Genomic DNA, 15,489 nt, shown 5'->3' on the forward strand with positions numbered 1-15,489 from the left:
TATGGTTTTCCTTTCTCTGCATGTTTTCGGTCGAATGACTGGTAATGGCAGTTAGGGGAGGAGCTATATAGCAGCTCTGCTGGGTGAATCCTCTTGCACTTCCTGTTGGGGAGGAGTTAATATCCCATAAGTAATGGATGATCCGTGGACTGGATACACTATAAGAGAAATAAATTTATCAGGTAAGCATAAATTATGTTATTTCAATATCCTATCTGATTCTTCAATATAGTCATTGTAGTCTTGAATGACAACACCACCACTTTTAACCACCTGGCGGATTACTATACTCTTTGGACAAACCAAACAAAGCTTTCCTTTCAATTTGTCAACGGTTGTGCCTGCCCATAAAGTGTTTTGGTATGCCTTCCAGATCTTCCATTACCATGGACTGAATTAGGTCAATGTAGGAAACTTCCTCTATTACAGGGGTAAAATTGGAAGGTAAACTCACATTCGTATGTATATAATTTCAAATAGGTTATCAGCTAGATATTCACAAATAATATTGTAATATTGTAATTTGCTCCCTATTGTTGGTCATACTATCTGTTATTATAGGGATCCCTTCTATCCCCTTTGGTCTTAAATTCTTCAACGCAAAATACCTTTGGAGGGACAATTTTCTTGTAAATCTATTAAGGTCAATTAATAAATTAAACATGTTATGTGGGGTAGAGGGTCAGAACGATAATCCTTTACCCAAAACTCTCTCTTCATCATCTGTTAATGATCTTGATTATAAATTAAATATACCTTGTTTAAATTTCTCTAATTTCTTTTTTTGGGTTGTTTTCACTCCACTTCTGCACCCCCTTATGGTCTTTTTTGTCCCTGATTTTTTGGTTGATTTGAGTTCTGGGGACCTTTTAAGGTATGTGTGTTCTGTGTGTTTTTCCTCCACAAAGGTGCCAAATTGGCATGGCCTCTCCCTAAAAAATCCTGAGAGGTAGATGGTAAATTCTGAGGATCATGTTCTTTTCTAGCCTCATATGTCCCCATTTGCCCATTCAGCATTTTATATCTGTTCAATGTACTCACACTAAATTGACCTGATCTAGAATCATTATATCCATTTGGTATATTTACATCGAAATGGCTATTATGTCCTGATGAGGGTTCATTATATCTATTAGGCTCATTTATGTTAAAATGGTCATTGTGTCTTACTGGAGGTTCTTCATAGGCGGCCACCCTTATAGGGGTGTTTATTCTACCATTCAGAGGTTGATTAGTTTGTTTAGTGTTATTACCAATTTGTATGTTGCCAAACTGTCTATTGCACAACTTGCCATTCATTTTGTGTATCAATTTTGTTGGGTCTAGGGGTTCTACTAAGAGTGAAGACCTCCCATTTAGAATAGTCCTCTTCATCTCTAAGCATTTTTAATTTTTTTTGTTTTATTAATTCATTGTGATACTCATCAGTTGTTTTTAATGTTTGCTCATTAAGCTTTTGATAATCCACATGACATGCAAATTGTTCCAATTCTTTCTGGACTGATTCAATTTCCAAACCAACCTCTTTAACCAATTTATCTCAGTGGTCTATAAGTAATTCAATAAGCTTAAATAAGCAATCCTTTAAAATGTCAAACTATTTTTTCTGTACAAGTTGTATCATTCTTAAAGGAGCAGTTTTTAAAGATCCTCAGACCTCTGGGAATTTTTTTCTTTGCACCAATCCCACCAGTGTCTGTGTTCTATCTTAGTTAGATCTTCTAATTTATTGAATAGTTAATTCATATTTCTTTTTCCATCACTGGTAGGATTTGGATCACTGCTTTGCGTTTTAGGTTTAATTTTTTTTGGTTTAGGTTTATTTATTTGTTTACTTAGATTTATATTGTAACTTAGGGGATTTAGTTTAGAGGGGGGTTAGGTGTTAGGTAAGTTTGCGTTTGGGGTATGTGGCGGCATAAGGGTTAATAGGATAGATACTTGCTGTGGGTATCTGGTGGCATATGGGTTAATAGGATAGATACTTGCTGTGGGTATGTGGTGGTTTAAATCTTTATTAGTGCAGTGTTAGTTTGCGATCGTGGAGTACTTCAGTTTAGGGGCATTAGGATTAGTGGTTAGGCACACGCAGTTATATTCCAGGGATCATTTAATATACATCGCCAATATGGTCTGTGATGCTGGGTGTTGTCTATAGCCAGCATCTCTGACCAATGGCATGTATATTAAACGCCTCTTGGGGATGCCACTATGTCGAGAGTTTGGAATATTTTGACAGGCTCGCCAACATAGCGGTAAATCCATTTAAAAATGTTGCAGTCTCATAGTACTTTTGATTATTGGGGCCTTAAAGAGCTCAATGTATTAAACAAAACATAGTGGTTCAATAAGAACTATATATTCACCTGTAAATCGTTAAGATTTATGTTTCCATAACTCTCCTTAAAGAGACATTAAAGATAAAAAAAAGAAAATGTAATGTGTTGAAGCATTTTATTATTTCACTATTGTTTGTGTATAACTATGTTTTTAAAGGGACATGAAACCCAAAATGTTTCTTTCCTGATTCAGATAGATTATACATTTTTAAACAATTTTCCAATTTACTTCTACTATCAATTTTGCTTCATTATCTTGGTATCTTTTATTGAAGAAGAAGCAATGCACTCCTGAGAGCTAGCTAAACACATGTGTAAGCCAAATAAAATGGGCATACAAGATCAACCAACAATCAGCAGCTAGCTCCAAGCTAATAAGCCTATCTAGATATGCTATTTTAACAAAGGATACCAAGAGAATTATTTAACAAAGGATACCAAGAGAATTATTAATTAGTTAACTGATTAGTAAATTGGAAAGTTGTTTAAAATGATATGCTCTATCTGAATTATTAAAGAAAAAGATTGGGTTTGATGTCCCTTTAACCTCTGCAAAAGCATTAAAGGCAGCTACAGAATAGCAATGCACTACTGTGATCTAGCTGGTGGTTTGTGGTTACACACATATGCCTGCCTTTTATTATCATTGGCCCACCAGATGGGTTTAGCTTGGTTGAAGTAGTGGATTGCTGCTCTAGAATTGATTATAACTACATATTTAACCTCTTCACAAGGATTAGCACATTGTTATAGGCTAGCAATTTAATGATACTAAAAATATCTATTATTTGCATTTTACACATATATGGTTTTTTTAATTAAATTAATTTTACATTAAAATAGATACACATGTTGGATACTCACCCCATCCAATGACAATATACCACCAAAAGTATCTTCTCTGGGAGATGAAGGTGAGGGTGAGTAGAGTGTGCAGATACATCCCCTCCACCAACAGCCACAAAAAGTTTGCAAGCACAGAGTATTGGAAAAATACCATAGCTGCTTTACACCCAATCTGCAATGAGAAGGAGAGGAAAGTGTAAACCAAGTATGAAAGACTGACTGGTAAAATGGACATTGAGTACCTTCTGACTCATCTCTCTCATCTATCAATTCAAACCAAGATCTTACCGTGGACATAGTGCAGTGGTCAACATCATCATCAGCAAACAGAATTGCATCTTTAACAAACACAGCAACTCCACGGAGAATGAATGACACAAACAGGTTCATGTGAATAAAATTCCTGTGGCAGTACAACTTCCTATACATAAAAAAAAAACATGTTATTGGTCAGCATTTATTTTATATATGTGTGTATCAACTTAGACATAGTTTACCAAAGTATTAAAACCTTGGTTGTTAGTGAGATCTGCAATACTTTGCATTGTGATACCCGCATCCATTTGGTGACCAAGTTATTAGTGTAAGAATTACCAATTAAAACAGATTATAAAATGTAAGTCCTATTTATTTGTAATGATCACTATCTATAAAATGGAAGGTTTAAGTCAACTAGTCACAGCTTCATAATATCTTTAGTCTCAATCAGTGTTCCCTCTAAGGCCAATTTATTGAGCGGCCCAGCAGTAAAACAGTTAATTAGATCAATTAGCAAACACTACACAATGCAGACTGCAAGATGTGGTTCCCTTATTAACTCTTTCACTGCCGCTCACAAAACTGGCTTTAGAGGGAACACTGGTCTCAATACCGGTCACATGAGCTAGTGAAATGTATTGCTCAAACTGGTACTGTATTTTTTATGTAACCTTAAATTTAGCTCTTTGTTAGCAATAAACTGCAATTGTTGAATCTTATATAAAATTAAAAACAATTTCTCTTCTAGTGTAAAGTGTTTCTGAATCAATGAGAATATTAATATTTCCTGATCCTAGCACCTCATATCCACAATTAACTACTTGACTTATGTTTGCCACTCATTGAAGATGTTTGCTCTATTTCATTTGCATCTTCACACTTCTAGGATATCACATTTCTTGGTTTCATTTCACTTAGACATGTGCAATTAGTTTTGTCCGAATTTTGTTTTCAGCCGAATTTTGGGCGATTCGGAGATTCGAATGAATCTGAATTTCCAAATCGGCACCATAGCTAAAATTCCGAAAATGAATAAATCAGTTTCCGAATTTTCGGATCCATTCTTAATTCATTTTCGGAATTTCTCATTGTTCATCTAAATCGCAGTTCCCAAACATCACCAACACTAAAACACTAAATAAAACTATTAACCCCTAAACCGCTGTTCCCTGACATCGCCGAGACTAAATAAAACTATTAACCCCTAAACTAACGCCCACCACATCACCAACACTATCTAAACCTATTAACCCCTAAACCGCCGTTCCCCAACATCGCAGACACTAACTAAACCTGTTTACCTCTAAACCTCCGCTCCCCACATCGCCAACACTAACTAGACCTATTAACTTCTAAACCACTGCCCCCCACATCACCAAAACTAACTAACCCTATTAACCTCTTAACCCCCATTCCCCTACATCGCTGACACTAACTAAACCTATTAACCTCTAAACCACTGCCCCCCACCTTGCCATCACAAACTAAACCTATTACCCTCTAAAACGCCGATCCCCACATCGCCAACACTAAATAAACCTATTAACCTCTAAACCTATTAAACCCCAAAAACGGCGTCCCCCCACATTGCAAACACTAAATAAAATAATTAACCTCTAAACCACCATCCCACCACATCGCAACTAGCTAAATTAAACTATTAACCCCTAAACCTAACACTCTTTAACTTTAACATAATTAAAAATACACCTAATGTAAAGTTATAATAATTAGCTAACTACCTATTTAAAAATAAATACAAAGTTACCTGTAAAATAAAAGTAAAACCTAAGTTAGATACAATATTACTATTTACTAACTACCTAGTCAAAATAAATACAAACTTACTTGTGAAATAAAAATAAAACCTACGTTTAAACTAAAAAAAAACTAACATTACTTGTTTAAAAAAAAAAATACTAAAAATAATTAAACCTAGCATTACTAAACATAATAAAACCTAACATTACAAAAAAATTAAAACTACAATTACAAAAAATAATAAACACTAAAATTACAAAAAATAAAAAACTACCATTATAAAAAATAGCAAACGAAATTATCCAAAATAATAACAATTATTCCTTTTCTAATACCCTGTATAAAAAACCCACCCCAAAATAAAAAAAAACCTAATTTATAATAAACTACCAATAGCCCTTAAAGGGCTTTTTGTAGGGCACTGCCCTAAAGTTAACAGCTCTTTTGCCAAAACATTTTAACAAATACCCCTAACATTACAACCCCCCCCCAAACCCCTAAAGAAAAAAACCAAACTAAAAAAGAATTAATCTATCCATTGCCCCGAAAAGGGCATTTGTAGCGGCATTAATCGTAAAAGGGGATTCAGCTCATTTTACAGCCCATTAAAAATAAAAAAAGCCCTAATCTAAAAAAAATAAAAAATAAATAAAAACTAACACTAACCCCTAAATCGATACTGACATTTTCTGAAGTCCGGCAAAATATCTTCATCCCAGCGGCGAAGCATCTTCCTCCAGGCGGCTCCATCTGCATCCATCGTGGGACCGGCATCTTCTATCTTTATCCCAGCCGAGGTAGATCGTTGGATGCGCAGAGGAGGAGGTCCATCAGTCCGACATGGAGGTCCTCTTCATGTGATCATCTGCCGCACACTAAAGATTGAATGCAAGGTACCCCTTTTATATTGGGGTACCCTTGCATTCCTATTGACTGAAAAATTCAAATCAGTCAATAGGATGAGAGCTGCTTCAATTCTATTGGCGGATTTGAATTTTCAGCCAATACTGTTGCATTCCTATTGGCTGATTTGAATTTTCAGCCAAAAGGAATGCAACGGTACCCCAATATAAAAGGGGTACCTTGCATTCAATCCTCAGTGTGCGACGGACGATCACATGAAGAGGACCTCCATGTCGGACCGATGGACCTCTGCCTGGATCTCCGTCTGGACCTCAGCCTGGAACTTCGCCTCCGCACATCTAACGACTGCTAAGCCTCCACTGGGATGAAGATAGAAGATGCCGTTCTGCAATGGATACAGATGGAGCCGCCTGGATGAAGATGCTTCACTGCTGGGATGAAGATCTTTCGCAGGACTTCAGGAACAGTGAGTACCGATTTTGGGGTTAGTGTTATTTTTTTCGAGGGGGTGTTTTTTTTAGATTAGGGCTTTTTTTTATTTTGAATGGACTGTAAAAGCGCTGAATGCCCTTTTAAGGGCAATGCACATGCAAATGCCATTTTAGGGGGCAATGGGTAGATTAGGTTTTTTTGAGTTAGGTTTTTTTTAGTTTGGGGGTTTGTAATGTTAGGGGGTATTTGTTTACATTTTTGGGCAATAGATTATGTTTTTTTTATTTTGGGGTGTTTTTTTTTTGTTTTTTTTAAACGGGGTATTAGAATAGGAATAATTTTTATTATTTTGGTAATTTTAGTAATGTTAGGTTTATCATTTTTAGTAATGTTAGTTTTTTTTTTTTTTGGTATTATTAGTAATGTTAGTTTTTATTTAGTTTAAGCTTAGGTTTTATTTTTATTTCACAGGTAAGTTTGTTTTTATTTTTAAATAGGTAGTTAGTTAATAATTGTAACTTTACTTTATTGGCCTAGTTATCAAGCTGTCAACCTCAAATACGCTGGAATTCCGCAGCGTATTTGAGGCGAGGCTGATTCAGCCAAAGTTATCAAGCCATACAGACCGGCAAAAGTAGAATCTGGTGACGTAAGCATCGATCCGCCGGACTCAGTCCGACACAGATCGGTTCTTATGTCACTCCAGATGTTCCCAACGCAAGTTCGGCACAATCTGACTACTTTTGGGAGTTATCAAAATCCCAGCAGGTACACTCGGCACTTTTACGGCCCAGCGTACCTGGTTTTCAATCCGCCGTCCTGGAGGTGGCGGATCCCATAGGAATCAATGGGAGTCAGACCATAGCGAAAGTTCAAGTTCGCTGCTGCCTGACATCCCATTCATTCCTATGGGAAGTGTGTACACCTAACACCTTAACATGTACCCCGAGTCTAAGCACCCCTAATCTGACCCCCCTACACCGCCGCCACCTATATTAAACATTTTAACCCCTAAACCACCGCTCCCAGACCCCGCTGCAACTCTAAGAAATCTGTTAACCCCTAAACCGCCGCTCCCGGCCCCCGCCGCCACCTACATAATACCAATTAACCCCTATCCTGCCCCCCTATACCACCGCCACCCCTAATAAAGTTATTAACCCTTATCCTGCTGCTCCCGAACCCCGCTGCCACCTATATTAAACTTATTAACCCCTAATCTGCCCCCCCTAAACCGTCGCCACCTATAATATTTTTATTAACCCCTATCCTGCCCCCCTAACCCTAACAACCCCTAAATTAAATCTAATTTAAATCTAACGAAATAAATTAACTCTTATTAACTAAATTATTCCTATTTAAAGCTAAATACTTACCTGTAAAATAAACCCTAAACTAGCTACAATATAACTAATAGTTACATTGTAGCTATTTTAGGGTTTATTTTAATTTTACAGGTAACTTTCAATTTATTTTAACTAGGTAGAATAACTATTAAATAGTTATTAACTATTTAATAGCTACCTAGCTAAAATAAAGAGAAATTTACCTGTAAAATAAAAACTAACCTAAGTTACAATTACACCTAACACTACACTATCATTAAATAAATGAATCCTATTTAAAACTAAATACTTACCTGTAAAATAAACCCTAAGATAGCTACAATGTAATTAATAATTACATTGTAGCTATTTTAGGGTTTATATTTATTTTACAGGTAACTTTGTATTTATTTTAACTAGGTACAATAGCTATTAAATAGTCAATAACTATTTAATAACTACCTAGCTAAAAGAAATACAAAATTACCAGTAAAATAAATCCTAACCTAAGTTACAATTAAACCTAACACTACACTATCATTAAATAAATTAAATACAAATACCTACAAATAAATACACTAACTAAATTACAAAAAATAAAAAAGAACTAAGTTACAAAAAATAATTTTTTTTTTACAAACATTATAAAAATATTACAACAATTTTAAGCTAATTACACCTACTCTAAGCCCCCTAATAAAATAACAAAGCCCCCCAAAATAAAAAAAAATCCCTACCCTATTCTACATTTAAAAGATACCAGCTCTATTACCTTACCAGCCCTTAAAAGAGCCTTTTGCGGGGCATGCCCCAAAGAAAACAGCTCTTTTGCCTGTAAAATAAAAATACAACCCCCCAACATTAAAACCCACCACCCACACACCCCTACTCTAACCCACCCAAACCCCCCTTGAAAAAACCTAACACTACCCCCCTGAAGATCTTCCTACCTTGAGTTGTCTTCACTCAGCCGAGCCAAATTCTTCATCCATTCCAGGCGATGTCTTCATCCTATTGGCGCTTTACACGTTGTTTATTTGATCCACATTACGACTTATAGGTGAGCTAGAACACCTCTGTGTAGAGCGACTTTAGGTATACCCCAAGCGCTTGGTTTGATCGTCCCACAGCATAACTTTCCGCTCTAGCAACTACCGTAGCAGCTAGGGTTTCGAGCCTCTTTAAGTTATCTGTTATATTACATACAGACCTTACTCCACACCATCCACAGCTCTAGTTTACTGGAAGTGATTTTTCACACCTAGAGCTATAGCATATATCTATAGTAAATTCAATTTTATAGTGCCTTACACCTATATTTATTTTGCATACATTTAGAAAGTTCCATTACGGCCTAGGGCTTAGATATATACTCCCTGGAAGTCATACTAGTATATCCATTCGCTCATACTACATAAGAATATGGAATCACTAAGAACCTTAAGGCAAGATATAACATTTAATATACTAGATACAAATGGAAATGACAATTCTAGAGAAACAGATACTCTTGACATTATATCTATCTTCAAAGACTTAGAGAAACTGTTAACATCAGAAGTCAAATATAAAGCAGAAATCTCATTTTTGAAGAAATGTCTGGAGTTAGATATAATTCCTAAAGGTTTGATTATGAAAAAAGATTGTGCTTTCCAATTATCTAAACCAGAGTTTCTTGACAAATGGGCAAAAATTCTAATTGCTACATCCAGGCAACTAATGGGACTTATCATAGAGTACAGGGAATCTCTAATAAAAGACCTAGACTATGAAATAAAAGAGGATGAAGAAATACTACTAAATATAGAGAGTTCATCCACCGACTCGACAGATATACCAGAGAGAAAAAACAACCTTATTAAAAAAGTAACGAAAATAAAAGAAGATATTATAAGTAGAAAAACAAAGAAACTAAACAAAGAGATAGAAAGTCAAAACAGTATGTTAGAGCCAAAGACAGACAATATACACGTAGACAAAACAACTACTAATAATAAGACTAACGAACCCCAAAGAGCTGAAATAAATAATGATAATCAAGATTCTTGGACTGAAGTAAAACATAACAGAAAAGGTAGAAATTCAGCCAAAACATCACAAAATTTGGCATCTAGAAACAATTACAATGAATACTACACACAACCATTTAATCAACAATACAGACCGAATAGACACAATGGGAGAAATTATCAACATGATTGGCCAAATCCTTCCAAGGGTCCACAGAGGTACAATAGACATGAAAGTTATAATATAGAATATTGGAATAAGGGCCCACAGAGATACAATAGACATGACGACTACAATGCAGAATATTGGAATAGTAGAGACAGAGGCCAGCACTACCCACATGGAAAAAGCAGATGGCACCCAAATAACCAACACCACTATAATGAATATGACAATCATTACTATCCATCTAACAATAGAGATAGAAATAGAAACGGTGAGATATACCCAAGGGGAAACAAGGGATACTATCCCCACAATAGGGATACACACAGGTATGATGAGACCTCATCATGGGACAATAGGGGGTATGAACCTAACAGACAAGAAAGGAACACATACACCCAAAGAAAAGGGGAGAGGCAGAATGGTCAACACATATATGAGGATAACCATGCCGAGCAACAACCAAATAACAGACAGCACTGGAGAGACAGATACATCAATACAAGTAATAGATTTTCCCACATACAAAATGAAGACAATGAATGCACACCAAACGAAAGCAATCAGAGAACTCACACACAGGGAAATGATGAGAGATCTATAGAATCCTCAACATCAGATGCAGTTTTTTTAGGGATAGGCCAGAAGGCACCCAGAGAGAAAGAGAAAACTTTGGAAGGAAGAAGGGATACCAGATTAGAACAACAAAGAACTTTAACCATCTAAGAAAGGCCCGCAGGGGTAAAAGAGGGGACACTAGACTTATCAAGAAACAGAAGACACCAATGTCCAACGAGAAAGAGAGTGCAGCAGATAGCGACTCACTGGGAAAAGGCATATATAACCTTAGCTCAAAAACACTCACTGAGAAAGAAACAAAGATACTAGATCTTGGGCTCAGTTTTGCACCATCGAGAGGTCTAGATAAATTTCAGACATTTGTACACATTAAGGAATTTGTTAGGAAACTAACATTAAAAAGATTCTTCACAAAAACACCTTTTGAAAACAACTCCTCATTTGGTAGGAATTATGTCACCCAAGACCAATTTATTCACACAGATTTAAAACCCAAATCTAGTTTTTATCCCACCCAGCACAAAGGTAATGCGATTGAGACTTTTGATACAGTGGTATGTAACGAGATTAGAAACATTCACAATAAAAATCATAAGCACAATCTTTCCAAGGTCCAAATAGAAACTATTCGGAGACTAGAAAGAGATAGTGGGATTGTTATCAAACCTGCAGACAAAGGGGGAGGTATTGTCATCCTAAATAAAGCAGATTATGAGAATGAAAGCAAGAGAATACTGAGCGATACCTCAACATATCAACGCCTACTCAGTAATCCTGTTAAAACCTATACTAAAGAACTAGATGATATACTAGAGAAAGCTAAAACACTGGGGATCCTAAATGATAAAGAACATAGATACATCGGGGTTAAACACCCCATTACCCCGGTGTTTTACTACCTACCCAAAATACACAAATCCCTAACAAACCCGCCCGGAAGACCAATAATCTCTGGCATAGGATCATTGACATGTAATCTATCCGAATATATAGATAAAAACCTGCAAAAATACGTTACTAACCTCCCTTCATATAAAAGAGACTCCATACACATACTTACAATTTTGAAAGATATTACCTGGGACAGCGAATATATAATAGCCACATGCGATGTGGCATCACTTTATACAAGTATACCCCATATAGAGGGATTAAAAGCCGTAAGCCATTTTTTAAAGAAAGATACAAGTGTACCCAAGACACAATGTGATTTCATTTTGGATGGTATAAACTATATACTGACCCACAATTATTTCAACAACGATGGGAAGTATTATAGACAGATTTGTGGGACAGCGATGGGGACCAGGTTCGCGCCGAGCTATGCCAACTTGTATATGGGCAAGTGGGAACAAACATTCTGGGAATCCTGCCCAGCCGACGCGGACCTGGTCCTCTACCAAAGGTACATAGATGATATCATTATGATATGGAAAGGGACACTAGAAGATCTGCAGTATACCATCAAAATAATGAATCAAAATGTAGCCAATTTAAAATTTACATATGAATACAGCCAGAAAGAGATCAACTTCCTAGACATTAAAATAGAGATTATCAATGGAAAGCTTGAGACTTCGACATTCTTTAAAGAAGTCGATAGCAATAACTATATACATAGACTAAGCTGCCACCACGAGAAGTGGAAATCTAATATCCCAAAAGGACAACTGCTTAGAATTAGACGTAACTGCTCAAAATTGGAAAAGTGGGAAGAACAGGCTACCATCTTGAAAAAGAGGTTTATAGATAGAGGATATGATGAAAACACTCTAGACATCAGAATAAATGAGGTAAGAGATATAGACAGAAACACACTGCTCCAATATAGAAACAAAAACACTAAGGAACCTGAGAATAATATTATACAAGTCCCCATGATCACTGAATACAGTGAAAATAGACACCTTATTGAAAAGATTTTCAAAAAACATTGGTCCATTCTGAAAGATGACAACATAATAGGTGAACAACTAGCTGAAGAGCCAAAATTCATATATCGGAAAACAAACAATCTAAGGAACCACATAGCTCCAAGCATCCCTAGAAAGAACAGCAACACTGAAAGAGACTATACGGGTAAAAAACTTAAAGGCTTTTTCCCATGCCTAAGCTGTAAAGCCTGCAAATGTGGGACTAAGGCAAGTCATTTGATCTCCAATAATACCAAAGTAAAATATGAAATTAAAAATTTCATCAGGTGCCAGGACAAAGGGGTAATATATCGTTTACAATGCCCCTGCGGACTGGAATATGTCGGACAGACATCAAGACCTCTCAGAGATAGAATCAGAGAGCACTTACTACTGATAGAGAGAAACAATGTAGAAACACCACTCTACAAACATTTTACGATGAAACATAATGGAGACACAAAAAGCCTTAAGTACCTAGGGATCCAGAAAATAAATGAAAACTGGAGAGGAGGAGATTATGAAAAAAGACTCCTTATTGCTGAATCCAGATGGATTTTTTATCTAGACTGCTTGTTCCCTAAAGGCCTTAACCATAAGGAAGACCTAGTACATCTTATAAATATGAAGGTCTGAGTAAGACTGATGTGGCTATATCATAATATAGATATAAAACCACACACAGATTAAAGGGACAGTCTAGTCAAAACTAAACTTTCATGATTCAGATAGGGCATGCAATTTTAAACAACTTTCCTATTTAATTTTATCATCAAATTTGCTTTGTTCCCTTGGTGGTGTTTTTGAAAAGCTAAACCTAGCTAGGCTCAAACTGATTTCTAAACAGTTGAAAACCGCCTCCTAGCTCAGAGCATTTTGAAAGTTTTTCACAGTTAGACTGTGCTAGTTCACATGCGTCATATAGATAACATTGTGCTCACTCCCGTGAAGTTATTTGGGAGTCTTCTCTGATTGACTACACTGCATGTCTGTCAAAGGCACTTAGATAAGGAGGCTGTCTGCAAAGGCTTAGATACAAGTTAATCACAGAGGTAAAAAGTATATTAATATAACTGTGTTGGTTATGCAAAAACAGGGAATGGGTAATAAAGGGATTATCTATCTTTTTAAATAAGAAAAATGTTGGTGTAGACTGTCACTTTAATATCATATGAACTATAAGCATAACCATATGGACCTCCAGTGTAGATGAGGAAACATCTTGAACAATCTTAGCACATATATGTAGATAAAATGTGCATCATAAGACATATGGATCATGGGGACAATAAAAGTGTCCTAAAAGTGGAAATACTAGACTGTCCACATATATCTCTATATATACCTCTATAGAAACCACATGGAACATATTATGGGACATGGGGACAATGAAAGTGCCCTAGAAGTGGAAATACCTGACTGTCCACATATATATCTATACATATACTTCTATAGATACCACATGGAACACACTATTGTAACCACATTCTCTTCTCCCATAAGTAAACAAGTCTGTCCCACACTTATAAACATGTGGAAGTCCATGACAGACAAATACAAGCTATAATATCGAAATCTCTATGAGGTCATACATCCAAGGAGGCCACAATCAAGTGACCGGATTAGTATATAACATCCTCGAACAGCCAAGTCGCCTGCGACCAATATACTCTAGGAATTTGACCAAACTGTATCTAAATCAGAAGGGTTGTAATAACACATGTATTATTATCCAATGGATTCAACACAGGCTTACTGCTATTAATAAGATACAAATCCCTGCCAAGGTTCACTAGTCTTGATTACCATTGAGGCAGAGGATATAGCTGGATCCAGGTACATAAGTAGTATTTTTATTACTATGACCATCTCTATCTGTATTACTATCCATTTGAGGAGGTATAGGTTTTTTGATTATCAACACGATGAAAACAGGAGGCATAGGTTTTTTGATTATCAACATGATAAGAATCCATGCCGAGATTTATCCATAGGCAAGTTACCATTTAGGTAGATGACATAGCTGGATTCAGGTACACAAGTAGTATTATTACCACCACGACCATCTCTATCTGTATAACGATCTATTTGAGGAGGTATAGGTTTTTCGAATATCAACACGATAAGAACCCACGCCAAGATCTATCCATAGGCAAGGCACTATACACATATGGCCATATATAGATTACATCTAGTTATGTATGTGTCTTCACACTAACTCCGCTAGACTATATGTGTCTTAAACGTATGTTTATAGATAGCCACCAACTCCAAATAGTAATGAGATATAAGAGGAATGACCCATAGAAAAATGTTTACAAGCTATATAATGATGCACATCCACCCGTAGTAGCGGCAAGTCTGCTAAATAGATAGCTAGATACCACTAGACTTCATCAATTAGATGAGCATGATATTTCAATACCACCAATCGCGTGTGCATAACAGATGTTTCACATAACATAAAATTTGACCATTCATGTATATAATAATATATATGTGAATACTGACATTTAAGCCATCCATATCAGACCGCACCTATGTGCGTTATCTGAACAAATGTATTGATGTATCTGTCTTACTCTTAGGCTCGATGGTATACATTCGAATCATTCTATTGTACTACTCACTCAATTTTATATTTAATCACGCAGCGCCAATCGACATATAGTAAGGCTGCTTTACTTCTATCAGATCTCCCCTTGACACAACATATATAACACCATATATAAGAGTTTAAATATGGTCGCGATAGAATGAATATATATCTGTGCACGCCTGGCAATTTTGTGCACTACATGTCAATATCAGGTATCCATTATATAACATCACATAGTATCATCCTAATATCACCTTTTACACAATATATCCAACTAATGTACTTATATATATTTCACCATTAAAAGAAAGGGCTTGACAATTATAGCGGAATATCCGTAACCAGTGCCGAGACGCAATATCGTCTTAACACTAGTTACCAAGACAACAAGACGCAAT

The 15,489-nt window shown here is 36.1% G+C and overlaps 1 protein-coding gene across 1 annotated transcript in view; it reads right to left on the reverse strand.

Annotated features, from left to right (window-relative positions):
• The window catches only part of LOC128663743 (vasoactive intestinal polypeptide receptor-like), a 299,650-nt gene that overhangs the window by 158,189 nt on the left and 125,972 nt on the right, over positions 1-15,489 (reverse strand). The window contains exons 6-7 of the mRNA XM_053718222.1: positions 3,474-3,606; positions 3,204-3,357 (exon numbers count right to left, since the gene is read on the reverse strand). Coding sequence (XP_053574197.1) covers positions 3,204-3,357; positions 3,474-3,606 — 287 coding nt within the window. The remainder of the gene's footprint in view (positions 1-3,203; positions 3,358-3,473; positions 3,607-15,489) is intronic.

This window comes from Bombina bombina, chromosome 1 (genome assembly GCF_027579735.1).
Source record: "Bombina bombina isolate aBomBom1 chromosome 1, aBomBom1.pri, whole genome shotgun sequence".
NCBI lineage: Eukaryota > Metazoa > Chordata > Amphibia > Anura > Bombinatoridae > Bombina > Bombina bombina.